General features: G+C 30.1%; 2 protein-coding genes and 1 pseudogene across 4 annotated transcripts; 1 reads left to right on the top strand and 2 right to left on the bottom strand.

Annotated features, from left to right (window-relative positions):
* The first annotated feature begins 1992 nt into the window (after positions 1 to 1992).
* LOC111278786 (putative WRKY transcription factor 41) lies at positions 1993 to 4012 on the top strand (annotated as a pseudogene). The gene is made up of 3 exons (XR_016329089.1): positions 1993 to 2664; positions 2770 to 2898; positions 3202 to 4012. The product of XR_016329089.1 is annotated as a putative WRKY transcription factor 41 (transcript).
* A 121-nt stretch (positions 4013 to 4133) lies between these two features.
* On the bottom strand, positions 4134 to 6607 carry LOC111278792 (uncharacterized). Of its 2 annotated transcripts, none has more exons than XM_089746180.1 (4): positions 5902 to 6607; positions 4872 to 4889; positions 4581 to 4776; positions 4134 to 4481 (listed from the first exon to the last, which is right to left on the bottom strand). In XM_089746180.1, the coding sequence occupies exons 1-3, from the start codon at positions 6260 to 6262 to the stop codon at positions 4586 to 4588; spliced, it is 570 nt and encodes a 189-aa protein (XP_089602306.1). In that variant the 5' UTR covers positions 6263 to 6607; the 3' UTR covers positions 4134 to 4481; positions 4581 to 4585. The 2 variants fall into 2 exon arrangements, with proteins under 2 accessions (XP_089602306.1, XP_089602305.1); XM_089746179.1 differs by having other exon boundaries at positions 4134 to 4436; positions 5902 to 6590.
* Positions 6608 to 14729: 8122 nt separating this feature from the next.
* On the bottom strand, positions 14730 to 16948 carry LOC111287233 (NADPH HC-toxin reductase 1-like). The gene is made up of 5 exons (XM_022877614.2): positions 16443 to 16948; positions 16162 to 16340; positions 15774 to 15980; positions 15056 to 15435; positions 14730 to 14958 (listed from the first exon to the last, which is right to left on the bottom strand). Exons 1-5 carry the CDS (start codon positions 16561 to 16563, stop codon positions 14814 to 14816), a joined length of 1032 nt encoding a protein of 343 aa, XP_022733349.2. The 5' UTR covers positions 16564 to 16948; the 3' UTR covers positions 14730 to 14813.
* Between the last annotated feature and the right edge of the window lie 1427 nt (positions 16949 to 18375).

The raw sequence follows: 18375 nt of genomic DNA, 5'->3' as shown, positions 1-18375 counted from the left end.
ATGCATAATATTTTTTTTAATTAAATAAATAAAAGGTAGGCTATTTAAGAATAATTAAAATCAAAAAAATTAAATTTTTTTAAACTTACTATGATGCTTATTTGTAAATAATTGGACCTTCACTTACCTTATTTTTTTCTCACTTATTTAAATAATTATAATTTTTTAATTTTTACCTTGATATTAAATAATTTATTATTTCACTCATTTAGTGAAAGTGAATGCGCATAAAACTAATTATTACAAAAATAAAATAAACATGATTTTTAAGCTGTGGGGGCCAAAGCATTGGTTAAGGAAACATAAGAAAAGGAAAAGAAAATGGATTATATTTTGTTTTGATATTTAAAACTGTGAGGGATTGAATTCTGAATATTTTACTAATATTAATATATCAATCAAAGCGTGAGCAAGACCCCAAAGGCTTTGGGCTTTTGGTAATTTGGTAGTTGGGAGAATCCAGAAGAACTCTTGGACCATTTCCAATTCTATTCATTATATTCCACAAAAACGCGGTTACTATAATGATGCTGAAAAACGTGTTTGCCGCAACTGAAATGGACAGCACCGTAGGTTGATATTTGATATATTTTCGTTTTTGTCAATTAAATATATAAATTTGGGAAATTTCGAATGCAAATATTAGCAAAACTTTTGTTTTGAATATTCATTTGAATGAGTGGGTGATGAGATTCATTCTCGTTAAATTAAAAATAATAATAATAATAATAATTATTATTATTGTAATTATAATTAAAAAAATTAATAAAATTTTTATAATAAATAAATCTCATTAAATTTAATATTTAAATTTAATTAAAAATATATAAAATTCAATCACAAAATACGATAAAATTCAAATTTAATCTAAATACTACTACTAGTACTAATAATTTATGGCCTTTCATTGTTCAACTACTAATAATTTGACCACAAATATGATAAAGAAACTACATAATTGAAGATAAATCCCTAAAAAATTGGACTGAATTTAATTTAATAAATCCCTTATTAATTTATTTTAATTTTGATAAAAGAAAAGCTCAATAAAATAAAATAAATAAAAAGCCCAAAAAAAAAAAAAAAAAACAGAAATAAAACCTCTATGGGATAGACTTTATAATGATACTTTGGGTTCATTAGGTTTATTAAACATTTTTTTTATAAAAAAGAAAAGAAACAATTTATTAATGGAAAAGGGTTGTTGAGTTAGGTTGAAAAGTCGAGACAATGGCCTTTGGGATTGGTAGGTGCCTCATGGCTAAGGTGAAATTCCAGCCTCTGACGAAACTGCATACCATTATCTTAAAATGTAACAAGAGTTGGGGTTCTTTTGAAAGTTTCCCGTTAGTAAAATAAAAAGAATTGTGCGGTTTCCAAAATACTTATGCCAAGCAAATCATGTTGAATTTGTTTAATCCTGGAAACAGGGCACATCCATTTAGCAAAAAAAATGGATAAACGTCTAGGAATTACATTAGATGTTCTCGACAGTTAAGATCTGTCATAAGAAATCCCCCGTTCATTAAAAAACTAGAAAACTTAAAGCCACGTGAAGAATCTAACAGGGATAAGCAGATGGACAAAGTGGGTGTAAATGGCATCTTCGGTACACCTAAGCTCTGTTTTTCCCACATGGAAAAACATAAGGTCTGAGCAATAACGCGGAATATGGTTTGAAATTTCTTGGTCCACTCTTCTAGTGAGCTTAATCTATAGTTTGTATTCTTAAACTTAATCATTCGCGTCATAAAAGGACAAGTGAGAAAAACAAATGGGGTCCATTTTATAAGTAAATTTGAACGAAGAATTGGTCAGAATTTGGAGTTTGGACTCACACTCCACTCTTACTTCTAATTATCATATGACCAAAGACTGGTCTAAGCTGAAAAACTCGGTTTCTTGCTTTCAGTCAAACTTCAAACTTTCTCCATTCCCACGACTCTTTCTACCCAAAAAGGTTTAAAAGCCCAAACCTTCAATTTCTTCTTCAAAGCCAAAAGCTTTCACTCTCCCAACTCTCCCTTTGTTTACGCACAACACAAACAAATTTGAACACTCTTTAACTTTTGGCTACATAATCAACTTTCATTCAGGCCAAGTTCCATGGTTGTTGCTTCTTGCTCTTCACCATTCAGGTTATTTCAATCCCTTCGGCTGCTTCTGCTTGTGTTCCTTAGGGGAAAGCTTTGGCTTCTGCATAACCAAATTTACCCAGTCTAGTATATTTGGAATTGGTAGTATTATGAATTAGTACTTCCAAGTTTCAAGGAAGGAATCCCTTTCTACTTCCTGTAATATCTTGCTGTGAGAACCGTAAAAAGGAAGAAGAAGAAGAAGGAGAAAAATGGAGCACAAATGGAACAGGGAGCAGCGGACACTGATCAGTGAGCTGATTCAAGGAATGGAGTTAGCAAAACAGTTAAGGGTGCATTTGGGTGCAGCATCTTCTGTTGAATCCGGGGACTTGTTAGTACAGAGGATTTTGTCATCCTATGAGAAAGCTCTTCTGATTTTGAAATTGAGTGGGCCCATGGGACAGCCACAACAGAATGTAGGAGCAACATCTGGTGTCTCAGAGTCTCCGCTATCCATCAATTGCAGCCCTCGGAGTGATGATTTAGATAAGGATAACCAGGATATCCGAGATGTGTCAAAGAAGAGGTGAATTTGCAAGCTACAAGTTATAATTCTTGTATGTTATTGCAAATTTATAGCTAATTGATGCTAATGATTCCTGGAACATATTTTTGGGATTGGGTTTTGCAGAAAAATGTTGCCTAGATGGACGGATCAGGTGAGAGTCAGTTCTGAAAGCATGCTGGAGGGACTTCATGATGATCGCTACAGCTGGAGAAAATATGGGCAAAAAGATATCCTCGGAGCCAAATATCCTAGGTGATAAGTCACTCTTCTCTTACTTGAAAGACCCTTTTTTTTTTCTTGAAAAGAATCTACTCATCTAATCATTTGCTAAACAGTTTCTTCTATTAAACATATTCAAAGCTAGACCAACTATTTTTGCACTTTGGTCATCTTTGGTTTCAGGAAGAAAAAAAAAAGGAAAGTAGGCTACTCTGTTTTTGACCATTCTGTTTTTGACTGAGTTCAATGGACTAGAGGCATAACCTCTTCTTTTCCTCTAAATATCTTCATTCCTATTTAGTATAAATCTTGATGAGAGATTGTTTACGTTTGCAGAAGCTATTACAGATGCACCTACCGTAACACCCAGAACTGCTGGGCTACAAAGCAAGTCCAGAGATCAGATGAAGATCCCACCATCTTTGATGTCACTTACAGAGGAACTCACACATGTGCCCATGGCAACCAGGCAGTTCGACAACCAGCATCACCAGAAAAACAAGAATATAAATCAAACAACCTTAATAATAACAATAACCAACAATTGCAATCACAAGATATCCTCTTAAATTTTCGAAAAGGCCTAAAGGTCAATACTGAGGGCTTAGACAATAAAGAGATGGCACCGTCCTTCTCTTTTCTTTCAACAACATCATTTGGGTGCCTTAAGAGCGAAAACAATAGTTTTTCACCTTCGGGAGTACTTGATAACAACAATGTCTTTGGCAACTTTTCTTCGCCTTTCATGTCTCCTGACACACCTGAATTAAACTACTTTTCAGTTTCTCCTTCTCAGACGAACAACTTCGGAGGATTTTTTAATGCACAACATTCTGAATCTGATCTCACGGAGTTGATTTCAGCCAACACTTCGGCCACCAATTCTCCAATTATGGACTTGGATTTCTCACTTGATCAAGTGGAGTTAGATCCAAATATCCAATTTGACACCCCAGGATTTTTCTCCTAACTCTTTTTCACAACATAAATAAGTGTAAAGGTAGACGTTGATTTCAGGTTCCTCTGGCCAGATTAGCTGGTTGCATCTGTTCATCCTAGCTTTGTGTTGCACCTACATGAGTCTCTTTCAATTTAATGTTGGTTGTAAGAAATTCCCTGGGATAACAGGTTTTGACATTTGTTTTAATCGCAGCTGCAATAATATTGGTACGTAGATGTTTACCAAAAAGAATCCAAATACGTTGTCCATAACATCATATTGAGTGAAAGTAACACATCCCGGATTTGAGAAGAGAAAATTCTACATATACATGGGAAAAAGAATCTACATTCAAATGATCCCTCTAGTAGACACAACATTGATTGCTTGTCTTGACGCTCAAGTGAATGGAATACATGCACAAATAAAACCCAGTAGTGGTGCCTATAAGAGATATAATGATGACATGGAGAAACCTGGCATCATCAATAATTCTAGATTGGAAAGTTGCAATATGTTAGAAGAGATTTGAAAATGAACCAATAACAAAGCTCTAGTCAGCACCAAAGAAGAATTGTCTGTTGCATATGTGCTGAGGGATTCACAGGAGAACAATAGTAACTATGTCCCACTGCAGAAAATATTAGGCATTAGAAGTCCTTCTGAAACAAGAAAACTGCGAGAAAAGAAGCACCATTCAACAGAATTAAGAATAGCTCGTAGTACTAGAACAATGAAATGGCAAGGATATAATTTTAAATTGAATGTTACTTACTCCATCTACACGTAAGGCTTCTTCTGCTTTTTCACGTTTGGAACAGAGCTTGATGTGCGTTCTTTTGCATCATCAGCTTTCCTAAGAGCTTGTCTCAACCCCAAGACAATGAATAAATTGGTTAAAGTAAGAAGTGATTCAGCCCCTCCATGTAACCAATCCACATTAGACAAGGAAGTACCAAATTTCACCTTTGCTGTCTCAATCACATAGATAGAGTCAAAATTTGGCATCCATATGTTAAAATCAATAAGTGTTAAAAGTAATTCTTGTTCACTGTGAGAAACTTACCATATATTCCAGCTGGGACTGCTCAGTAGACACAAAGTCAGCAAAAGACCAATATAAAGGAAATTAGTAGAGCTGAACAAAGCCACCAATAGCAAAATCAAATTGCAGACGAAAAGCATCCACGGTAAGAAAATTTATACAACAATAAATTGAATGAAGCCACATTTTGTTTTTAAATAACCTTTTCCTGCTTTCATTTCTTTTCTGTTTGGGCAGAATTGTGAACTTTTGCAGCCCAACTCTACTGATCAAGTAAACAAGGAATTGGAAATATAGCCACGGATTCAAATAGAAAAGAAGTGAATAAGCTGAAAACCTGAAAATGTATATTAGGCAGCATATGGAAAGATGAAAACAAGCACCCTGGAAAAATTGAAGCAAAAACAAGAAAAACTTGCAGCTAAAACCAATAAAATCTATGTGAAGTGCTACACCAATGATCAGTGCTGACAAAACATTTTAGTATGTCATGGGATTCTCCAACTCACAACAGAAGAAATCACGTAGACGACTTGGAAGCAAGCTGCCCCCCAGATTTTGAAATGAGAAAAGGCAGACACAAATTTTCTACCATTCTAACAGAAATGTTACAGCTTGCAGATAGATGCCCCATTATCACAACATACATCTCTGCCCTAAGCTATGAGAAGCCATCAATTCAGGGTCTCAAAATGTACATATAATTATCCAAAGAAAAATGGTAGCATATAATATGAGAACAATAGAAATTAAATTAAAAAATCTAGCATGCCAATTACACAATTTGACAAAACAAGAAGGGGATAAATGCTAAAATAATGGTATCTCAGCATTATCAACAAAATGGATTTCTCGTAATTTTATTCCATTTTTTGCCAAGAGCTAATTTCTTTTAAGTCATGGCAAAGAGAATCCATCCCCTACTCCCATCTCAAAATCCATCTCATTTCTGAAATTTAGAACAAAAGACAGAGCACAAAGTAACCTCATAGTATCAATTAATACAATAAAAAGATCTGAGGAAGAAATATGTATATCCCAGAAAACTCACCGGTAGCCCCGACAAAGGCAAGCAAGAAGTAGAAGCCAAAAAGGGTGAGCTTGGGAGCAGACTTAGACTTGGTGATGAAGTACAAGAACCCAATGTATGGAAACAAAGAAACTGCAAAAAGTTGTGAAGCAATGTTTTCTGAGTCAATGTTTGGTGCCCATGGATCCACTGGCAACAACCACCCACGTACAATTCCTACTTTCCTCTTGACAACTTTTCCATCTTTAAAACTCCAGAAATCTCCGCTTGATTTTCTTGGGTTTGCTTGGTAATTGTCCAAGAAAGAAAAAGAACCCGGAAAAGTTATAGGGACAAGATAATTGGGCAGTTTAGACAAAGGTAGTACACAACTGAGATTCATCGTGACTGAAGCTTCGGTTCTGCCTCTTCCTTTGGATTGGAGTTTGGCTGTCCCTCCGGTCGATAATACTATCACTATTACTGTGGATTAGAGAAATTTAATCTGTAGGATTATGGGTTCTAAATTCCAAGGCAACAATCTGCCTTGTGTATGAGTTGGGCTAATCATAAGGTACCTTGTGTATAAACTGGGTTGATATAGTGGGCCTGATCTGTATATAACCTCAAAAAAAAAAAAAAAAAAAAGAACATGCATTTAATTTGCATCTGATAACACAAAATAATACGAAAAAAAAAAAAATCTTGTTTTACATATAAAAATAAACCGTCATACGATAATTTTTAAAATTTTAAAATTATATATTTTAATATGAGATGAGTATATATATATATATATTATCAAATTTAATTAGAATGGTCCATTTTTTGTATTTTTAATTGAAGATGATCCAAAAAAAAAAAAAGATAGAACGATAAAAAAAAAAAAAAAGTTTGAGTGCTTTGCAGAAGGTCGACTATAAAAAACAATAGATTCTAAAACCTATCATAACGGGGCTGGGATACGAATTTTGCACATCTAAGAAATAATAATGCGGGAGATTTTTCATTTTTATCGCTCTCAAAGTTTTTTTTTTTTTTTGGCCAATCGCCGCTTAAAGTTGACAATATATAAGGAGTGACTTTGTCATTCAAATTGTAACTTTGAATAGAAATCAATTACCATTATTTTTTATTATTATAATCATAAATTAATATATATATATATATATAAACTTAACACCTTAAGGTTTAAACTCAAGATAAGATGAAGAGGTCAATTATATTATCATAATTAGATTTGATTATGGGTGTAATCAATCGAGTTTAAGTCGATACAATATTTTAAATTTGACTTAAAATTTGGCTTAAACTTGATTGAATTTTATTTTTTTAATTCAAATTTTATTCAAGATAAAAATCGAACTACTCAAATTTACTCAATTAGATTTAATTAACATGTAAAAATAAACTTAATTCTTATATTCGAGTTTGAGCTCGTGTTCTAGATTTTTTACAACTATTTCTTATCAACCTAATAAATATTATATTTTCAAGATAATAACAATAATAATAGCAACAATAATAATAATAACAATTTACGCAACAACTAAATCCAAACAAATAAAAGTTTTATCAAATGATTCACACACAAATAAAAGACATAATGAAACTTAAAAATTAAAGTTCTAATTAAAAAAAATTAAATATCCAAGCAAATAAGTCCACACATAAGTTACAACAAATTAACAACAATATATATGCTTATCATAGTGCCTTCACACTATTATGTCTTCAAATGATCGTTTGACCCTTTTTTTTTAACAAACCTACACAAAAGAATAATTACAAAACAAACAAATTGCAATTAACAATAAGAATAATAATAAGAGTAACTTTTATAGAATTAAAGAGTACTTATATATAATAGAAGCACCCATATAAAAAAGAAGATTATGATATTATTACAATGATCAATAATTTTAAAATTAGCATAAATATGGATTGTATATTGTCAATTGCCTCATAATCAAAGTAAAAAAATATCGACAATGTCTTGTCAATTGCCATAGCATAAATTTTTGTCATTGGTTAACCTATGATTCGTAAACTGTAATGCAAAAAGCTCAAGCTAAACTTGCTACCACTTATTTTTCTTTAGTAATGTTGTGACAAACTAAAAGTATTTAGTAATAATATTCATAATTGTATAAAAGACACTAGATATCCTCACTTTAAGGGACTTTGAATACAATTTCAATTGGTTTATTCTCTTTCTATATAAACAAAGTTAAGGAAAATAATAGTTAAAAATTAAATTAAAGTAATGATAGCCATGAAATAACAAAGTAATAAGAAAACTCACTTTGTTATTCTTTTTCATTTCATGAAGATTTTGACACCAATCTCCTCCATAAAGTAATGCTTGTATTGTGTTAGGAGCTCAAGAGGCACGATATGTATCAATAATTCTACCTCATATACTAAATTTAGCCTCTAAAGCCACTGTAGTGATAGGGATAGCACGTATATCACGAGTCATCTTGGATAAAATATAGTATTTTAAAAGTGCTTGCTTTCCATCATTCCAAAGCATCAAATTCAATGGAATCTCCTTTATAAATAAAGCAACCTTCAGTTAGGTAGACATCTAGATCAGATTGTTGTGGTTAAGTAGTTTCAACTAATTTTACATAATTTACAAATTTAGACCAACCAAAAGAAAAAGTTTCTATATTCATACCACTAATACCACTATCATGTACTTAAGTTTCAGCACTATACATGTTGCCAATTTGACACTCATGAACATATTCCTCACAAATCTCATAAAACACATCTTGAACTCTAGCAATATTTTCTCTTACTTTTTTATTAAGGTACAATTAAGGAAAGCAAAACTCAACCACCCTCATTTTGTACCTTGGATCTAAGATAGTTGCTATAGCTATTAACAAATTATATTCTCCCTAATATTTATTAAACTTACTCTTTATCTTGTGAACTATTGCTTGAACAAACTTATTTTCATCATTCATCCTTTTATCCAATAACACTTTTACACGGTAAACTTCATTCAAAAATAGTTTTGAAGTTGGATAATCACTTCTAGAGATTATTTTAGTAACTCAATTAAAAACTTTTAAAATCTTATAGACTTTCTCCACATTTTCTCAATCTTTATGATTTAGACAACATTCATAATGAGATTCTCATTCCTTAAGTTTTGAAAACACTTATCTAAATTTAATTGCAGTCGAAAACATCTCAAATGTTGAATTTCAATGTGTTTTACAATTAAGAATGAGTTTTTCATCGACAACTGCAGCTGTTGTACTATATTAGAAAATGAGTTAAGTCTTACATCATTTTGATTAATAAAATTGACACTTTCATGAACACCCTCAATCATATTCTTAATCTTAGAAAGACCATCTTGAACTATGAGATTTAAGATGTACGTATAACACCAAACATAAAATAATTTTCTTCCATAAAGTAACCTCTTATTTTTTGAAAAAGTGTCTTTAAGAATTCTTATCACCATATCATTGCTTGAAGCATTATCCACAAAGAGTGTAGACACCTTATTTTCAATTTCCTATTCCTTTAGACACTTAAAAATATAATAAACAATCTTAACCTTATGATAAGGAGGAGGTATGTGAACAAAGCTGATAATGCACTTTTGCAATTATCAATTAAAATTTATAAAGTCTGTTGTAAGAACCATGTACTCAATTTTTTTATTATTTGACTTTCATAAATCTGTCGTCAAATTAATCTTACTAACAGTGTTCAACAATGCCTTTAATTTCTTCTTTTTGCTTCATAAACTTGCATACAATCATTTTTAATAGTATTGAATGATATTTTTTCCTATTTAGGCATCTCACATTTTTGCATCATATTAAAACTTTTCTCTTCCATAGAAAAAGGATACTCATGCATAAGTATCCAATATACAGCTACCTCTATCATCTTTGCCATGTCAAACTTAACATCTGTGAGAGCAGGTAGTATCTGTACATCACCACATGTGTCTATTGGCTGGAAGTTGATCTTTTTGCTGTTGATTTTGAAAATTTTTTCTCTTAACACAAGTTATCAAATGCATTTTAAACTGAGTTATACTTTTAGTTGCATTTATAGCTAGCTTTTTCTTGCAATAGACACACTTTCTTTTTTTGAAACCATTAGGAAAACTATTTTCTTTAAACTCTAATCAAATATTATATATCTTTTGCCTCTTTTTCTCATTACTTTTCTCATGCTTTTCAAGGTCAGTATCATCTCATTCTCTATTATTAGTATCAATGATTGGTGTTTTATTTGTGTTACCATCAGTGGTATTTAAAGTTTATTCATTGAACCATTATCATTATCTGACACAATTTGGCTAGCAAATGAATTTATTGTCGGCTAAAATGGTATAGAAGATATATCTAGTATGGTTTATGATATGTTTAGTTTTTTATCATAAAAAAAAAAATAAAAAGACAAATCAAAACAATAATTTAATTTGGGATCAAACAATAATGCCAAACAAATTAAAATCTTGCATCCAAACAAGTTGTTAGAAACATGTAAGTGATTTAAATTAATAGATATATATATATATGTGAGTAATGTACATACTATAGTATCCATTTACCAACACCACATGTCTCAACATGAACATGAAAATTTCGTGGAATACATAACAAGATCCTTATCCAGTAGAATGTTAGAACATGATTCTAGCTAATTAGTTTTAACAAAATAGACTATTACTACTGCTGCTGCACTACGTATTATTATAAAACTTTAATTAGTACTATTGTTGCTACACTACTGCATTATTATAAAAATAGAAATGAAAATTACTTACAAAAATAGAAATAGAAATAAATATTTATATAGCCAAGCAAAGAGGAATAAAAATAGAAAAATAGAAACAGTTGAAGTCTCGGTTTGCTTAGTAAAAGACCAAGTTACCTTTAACAAAATAAACTATTACTACATTTTTTGAGTTAAAAAATCTTTATTATTATATTTTTAATTGGAAGTTAATGGGACAATATAAAAATTTTAAAATTTTGAAATTTTAATCTTAGATAAAATTTTATTCAAAATTTTAACAATATTTTTTTTTCAAAAATATTAAGAATTGAATTAATTAAAACTTGAATCACTCAATTAAAATTGAAGACAAAAAAGGAAGATGCACAGGAAAATGCAAGTTCGACTAGAGAAGGATCAAATTAAAAATATCTTGATTACACAAGTGGAACATCGTAAACTTTTTCTCCTTATTTAGGATGATAAAACAAAAAAATATATCATATATTATAATATATGTAAAAGTTAATCCAAGACAATGATTGGGTTTTTTATTGAAAGCTTCATGCATGTATCTAGTTATGGATAAGTTGACTAATATTTAGTGCATTATTGAAAAATAAAATGCATCTAATTTGAGTCTTTCTACCTTTGATTCCTAGATTTATTGGCACTAATTGTACTAAAATAAAAAAAATACTGCTCTTCAAATAAAGTAGTTTTGGATCTTATCATACTGAAAATGGAAAAGAAAAAAAGGGTATTTTCTCTTCATTACACAATTTCTTAGAACAAAAGAGCAATATGTTTGTGGAAACTAAGTTTTTACAACAAGTTTGAGGGTATTTTTTTAATTTTAAATAATAATCAAACATAAAAGTTTCACTTTCTATTGGAACCAACAACACAATACAAATTAGAGCTATGCTAGAAAAAAAGCTTAAACAACTTTACCTTTCAATGTAAAAAGCATCTCATAAAGTGGCCAACAACAGACGAAAACAAACCATGGCTCCTTAAAAAAAAAAAAAAAAAACCTAGTGGAGAAATTTATAGATCCAAGCATGGTTCACAAACCCAGAATCCTAAATGTTGCTACTGATGTATTGCTGGGGTCGATCGATAGAAAGAGAAAGTTGGCCTTTGATTTTTTAAGGTAGGCAAAGAGAGGAAAATCGGCATAGCTTGCTAGAGTCAGGAGTCGGAACTTGGGAGTGAAATAGAGAAATAAAGAACAAATGAAAATTGCATTAAGGTTTTTTAGGTTTGGTATATTAAGGTAAAACAGTAAATTACTAATTAAAATATATTAAAATATAAAAACTTAATTAGGCTCACAAGCTACTCAAGCTGAATATTAAAATACTTAAACTTGGCTCATTCAATAAATTGAGTTATTCGAGCTCGACTCGATAATAACTGAACCAAATTTGAGTTTTATTTGAGTCGAATTTAAGTAACTTACAAGTATTAATGTATCATTTATATCCTTCGATTTGACTAGCTCTTTTCTCTAATGAAGACATAAGGTTTTCATGTCGGTACAACAAGACATAACATTTTTTTACTATCATATCTTCTGGCCTTGTCCTAATATACTACACAAAATTAGATGTTTTTAAAGCTTAGAACTATGAAACTAATAGAAATGCCAATTGATGTTTTATTGATGTTGATTAATATAACAATTTAGTGACTAATTTTAAAATTGTCTATAAACAACATTAAAAATAAAAATATGCTTTACTACTCCTTTATGGATTAGGTATTGTTTATCCATAATAAAAAATATGGTGTAAATTACATATAATATCTTGTGGTTTGAGATGGATTGAAAATGACTCTTGAGATTTAAAAATTGATACTTAACTATCTTATAATTTATTTTATTATTTTTTATCCAGAACCGTTACTTTTTCCATCTCTTATTATTTTTTTCCTTTCCTTTTTATCATCAATTTATTCTCTCTCTCTAAAACCAAGCAAATGAAGTTCTTTAATTTTTTTTCATCTTTTCCTTCATTGTTTCCAATTTTTATAAATGTTTCTTACTTCTTGTCTACCTCCAAACATTTGCAACTTGTTTTTCTTTTAAATTTTGGTAAATCCCAAATCATACCATATGGATTTGTCATGAAATTTTAAATTCTAATATATTTCTTTAGTTTTGAGATTTTTTTAATCTTTTCACTCTGTAGCAACAAAATTCATATTAACCATTTTGTATTGTCTCAAAATAAAAAAAAAATTTTCAAATTTCATAAATTTCAAAACATAGCAACCCATTGAAAAAAAAAAAAAGAAAAGAAAAAAATTTCAAAACTAACATATTATAAATTTCAAGACCTATTCAACAATCCATTGAAAACCAAAGCGACTGAGTTTGGTGGAAATAGAAATAACAGCATAATTAAGTAATTCATTGCTGTTTTTTGATTTCAGTGGTGATAGTAATATAATCGAAGCCATCTCTCTTAATTTAGCTTTGTTTTTTAATAAAAAATTTATCAATGCATTTGGTTCGATTAAAAAAACAATTTTAAGGTTTTAGGTTTGAAGAAAGAGAGAGTTGGGTAAGATAATTAAAAGAATAAATTGTGAAAAATGAGATATAAGGGATGATTTCTAGTTGTTGGCAGCCATTATCAAATATGCAAAATGAAAAAGAAGAGAAGAGAAAAAAGGGAAAAAAGATTTTATTCAATTTGCTTAGCATAATGACATTTTTTTCCCATATATTTGTGAGAAAATTTCACGAGCATGGAGGAGATGTAAATGAGTAGTGGCTTGGTAAGTAAAATTTGAAAATGGAGAGAGAGAAAGCTTAAGGGAATGGTGATGAATGGTGGATTAGTGTCCTGATGAGTAAAGTTAGGAAAAAAAAAATCTAACAGCGATAAAGATAATACTAACAGAGTAAAACATAAGGAGGTTAAGTATTGCTTTTTAAATATTAGGAGCAAATTTATTTCGAACTTAAACGTATGATATTTATATATAATTTATCAAAAAATAAAAAATGAATTATCTATAAACAAGTATATATTAAGTATTGTTTTTATTGGTTATTTTGAGGAACAAATTAATGCAAGGGAGGTGGTGGGAAGTAATTTGTCAGAACCCTTTCATGCCAGAACTCCGATGACTATTAAATAAGGTTAGTTGCTATCTTGCGTTGTTGGATTGAACCCGTCCAAAGTCTGCTAATTATCTGTTGACGGATAATCTAATATATTCTGACTGTCCCTTGATTACATTAATGAACATGACACAGACATAATCTTGTTGTTTATAATTTTGTTTTATTTTTCTCTCAAGAAACATTTAAACCTAGCCGCATAATACCAGTGGAAGAGGCCAACTGGCCAAGGAAATCTGAACAAACCAAAAAAACAAGCGAACAAGTGGTTGAAACAAAAGCAAAAGTCAGCGAGAGGCGGCGAAGTCGAGATTCAGACGGCAAAGGAAATATTTTGGGTGCCATCGACATTCGACAAGAAAGTTTATTTCCAGTCAAATACGCCACAACAAGCACACCGAAAAATGGAGTTTCCAAATTTATACGTTTCCAATCTTATAAAAAATGCAATCAAACTATACCCATAATTGAGTGTTTTGTTTAACATTCTTAATCAATCATTCGAATCAGGAAGATAGTAAGTACGTATTTAAATCATTTAGAATTTATCTTTTCCAAAAAGAAATCATCTTGAATTTATAATCTTAAAAAATCTAATCAGTAAAATTATTATCTTAGTTAATGGACAATTGAATGTTAGTAATTATTCCCACGTAATTTTAATTGTCTTATCCGATTATATATAGAAACACAAAGTAAAAGACTTAGCTTATATCAGATTTTTTCAGTTCAAGCTTTGAAGCCAATAAAATAACGTCTCTATGTATCCTTAATTACAGGAATTGCTCCATTTTCACTTTGACAATTCCCTTGAGGAGCCAAAGGATCAAATTGCACATGAAATAACCTAGACAATTTTATTTCAAAAGTTTTTTCATCAAATATTTCAAATATGTAGTTCCTGGCAAAGGCAATGCACAGCCATAACCCACTGATTAATTACTTGAAACTTAATAGGCAAGCTAGTGAGTAGTGAAAACTGACATGAAATTATAAGCAACCACTTAATCTGTTGCCAAAATCCAAGTGATTTGGCTTGATCATAAATTCAAGACTAATTGAGAAAGATAGCTCCCAATCGCCTTCCACATATTACACTATCATCTAATATTTTCTTCATGTCGTGTTTGTACTCAAAACCCATCTTCACCAATTTGCTGGAATCACATGCAATGCCTTTCTTTTCTTCCCCCATGAACCTGTCCATTGAAATCAAAATCAAATAATAAAATGTTTTAGTATATTTAGTATAATTATATAATATATATATATATATATATATTAATCATAACTTACTCTTCTGTTATCTGGAATTGTGGATAATTTTGTCGAAAATACGTTGCGATTTCTCTGATGGTTGGATTAGCTGCTGCACAAATGAATCTGCCTCTTATGGATGGTTTCTCCATGCAAAAGATATGTGCATCGCAAACATCTTCGATGTGTAGTATAGGAATGGATCCCAAAAGTTCTTCCAGAAGTTCTAATCCCTTGAAAGTAGGTAATTTGCCAATAAGCTGCGAAAACATCACTTCCACGCTTAAAGGAACAAAAGAGAGTAGTGTCTCTCCTCCCACTAGGCCACAGGGAAGAGTTACAACCTCTAACTTGCCATCAGGATTGTCGTTATAACTCAATGCCTCTTTCTCCGCTAGGGTTTTTGATATAGTATATGCCTAACAGCAGGATATTCATTATCAAAATAATAATAATAATAATAATAATAATAACAGCAGAAATTTTATGTCGGGAAATTTGGGATTGAAATTTATAATATTTAAAGCAATTAATTAATATTAGAAAAAAAGAAGTAGCAAAGAGAAACCAAATTCAAATAAAAAAATTGCAGAAGTGCATTTGGATAAACAGAGGGATATAATTATAAATTGCATATAAAGATTGAATATATAGATATAAATATACATATATAAATTGAACATTAAAGCAAGAGGCAGGGACAGGGACATATCTGTCAGTCACAGGGCAATGGAAATGAGGGAGCGAAGGAGAGTACCCGCATAAATTCAAGGCCGTGGGTTAATGTGACATTAATAGGAGTCCAGTACGATTCATTTACACAAGATTGGATGTTAAATCCATCTTTTGTTAGTGGTGAGGATGCCATCACAGAAGCTGTGTACATAAGCCGTTTAACGCTTTGTGATTGGATGCAGAACTCAGCGATGCTCCTCACTGCTGAAATTGCTGCTTCAACGATTTCCTGTGTAAACCCCCCCCCCCCCCCCCCAAAAAAGAAAAACAACAAAAAGAACCTTTAAACTACTGTTACAGTAAAGAAGCTACCATCACCTTGACTTTATTTACTGCATGTAAAATTGGCTTGAGGGAATGAAAACAATCAATGATCAGCAGCTGGCCGCTAACATGATGAAGAGACTAACCTGCGAGCTTTGAGTGCTGTCACTGCCAGTTTGCAGTGGAGTAGCCACGTGAAAGACAAATTCACATCCTTGAATTGCTTGTTTAAACTCATTGGGATTGTACATATCAGCTTTAAATAACACTAGTTTGGTGTCTGCACCAGGGAGTGACTTTAAAAGGCCTACTTTCTCTTTGTCCTCTGCAATTCAGATGTCAAATTCTCTATCATCTGAAATTTCATTAAATGCAGGAAACAAGCACATAGAGGGAAAAAAAGCGGGAAAGTGAGAGGGAAAAAAACCCAAGTTTCGTAGCGTTGCATGGACGGTGTAGCCTTTTTCTAAGAGCTTCTTAACAAGCCAAGAACCTAAATATCCTGCAACTCCAGCAACGCAGACCTTGCTTATAGCTTGCTTCCCCATTCAGATCTCTTTCTTTTCGGCTCCACTCAGTTTGGATTAGAGAAAATCAGAAATATGCAAAGTTCTTAAAGATGGAGAAGACCAAAAAAAATATCTAAAAAGAGAAAGAATCATGTGCGCCGCTCCATCAGCAAATGATATGGGTTTCCTCTGGCACGTTGCTGTTGTCCTTCGGTGTCTCTCCCACATTTACTAGAAGGAAAAGGAAATAAATAGTATTTGACGTTCTGGTTTGATCGACAAAAATAAATTAACATTCAAGTCGGCCAAATAAGCATCGGTTCTTATGTGACTATTTAATTTTCCTAAAAAGATACAATCAACCATCAAAAAACCAAAAAAAAAAAAAAAATTCATTGGCACCAAGCGCGAGAGAATGTCAGACGTTTAATAATTTCTCTCATCCGGCCAAAAAAATAAAAATCCCATTAAAGCGATCAATCACAAGCATATTGTACGCACGTTTCCTTGCACAAATTGTATAATATCATAAATAACCACTCCAAATATTACTCAGAGATAAATACGAACTCACAAATTTACAGTTAATGAAATCATATATATACGACTTAAATTAAAAGGATGAAAATATTCAAATTTCATTTTAAAAAAAAAATACATATATGTATTGAAGGGTTCAATTATAAATTAATTTTAGTATGGTGAGAATGCTCAATCGTAAAAAAAAATCAATATTAGTAACATAAAATTATATATTATTCAGTAATATTACTTATATAATTTTAAAAAATTTTAACTCTTATCATCGTAATATTAAGAGGTGAAATATTTTGTTAAAGCCTAGTAAGATTTTATTTGTTTTTAAATTAAAATAGTTAAATTAATTTTTTATTAATTTTACAATTTATGATTTTTAAATAATGTTTTTTTCATTATATTATTTATAAAAAATTTTCATAATTTTTTTTTTACAATTTTTCTTAAAATTTCACACTCCTCTTCGTAAAAATAGATTTCAAAAAAGTTTTATAATTTTTTAAAAATTCATTTTTTAAAAAAAATTAAATAACTTTTCAAAAATGCATTTTCAAAAATTTAAAAATTTGTTGGACATGAATATTTAACAATTTGTGAGATAAATATTTAAATAATTTCACTTATAAAAAATAAAATAAAATGTGAAGAACAAGAATCGTGATGCAGAAACTCCCTGTCATGTTTTGTCATATCTATCAACTAAAATGGGAGAATTAAAGAAGAGGACAACGGATCGATAATATTTGAAATAATTGTTACTTGAAATAAAAAAAAAAATCGAATACATTTATTGAACTTTATCTAGAAATAGCCTTGAGAAAAAAATTAAAAAATAATTTCAAATCATAATATTTGATTCAATTAAATCAATTTTTTTATTCAATTTGAATCATATTCCTATATTAAATATATATTATATTAGAATCAAATTTTAAATCAGATTGAAAAAAATAATTATATTAAACCAAATTATATATTTTTATTAATTTTATAAATATTTTAAATTTTTATAAAATAAAAACAATTATTTTATATATAAATTTATTTAAATATATTAAAATACTTACTAAAATAATATATAAAAAATAAAATTTAAAAACTAATAAACTAAATCAAACCAATAATATTTAATTCAAATTGAAATTATTTCGAAAAATAATAATAATATTTAAATTAATTTAACTTTTAAAAAAAATCGATTCAAATTTAAATAATATTTAAAAAATTTACAATATTATATATTATCCAAATAATCGAATCAAATCCAAACATATCAATCCTATATTTTAGACCACCCGTTATTGAAGTCTCAAA

This window comes from Durio zibethinus, chromosome 17 (genome assembly GCF_047325235.1).
Source record: "Durio zibethinus cultivar Kanyao isolate XHJ-2024 chromosome 17, ASM4732523v1, whole genome shotgun sequence".
NCBI lineage: Eukaryota > Viridiplantae > Streptophyta > Magnoliopsida > Malvales > Malvaceae > Durio > Durio zibethinus.
This window is presented reverse-complemented; position numbering and strand designations above follow the sequence as displayed.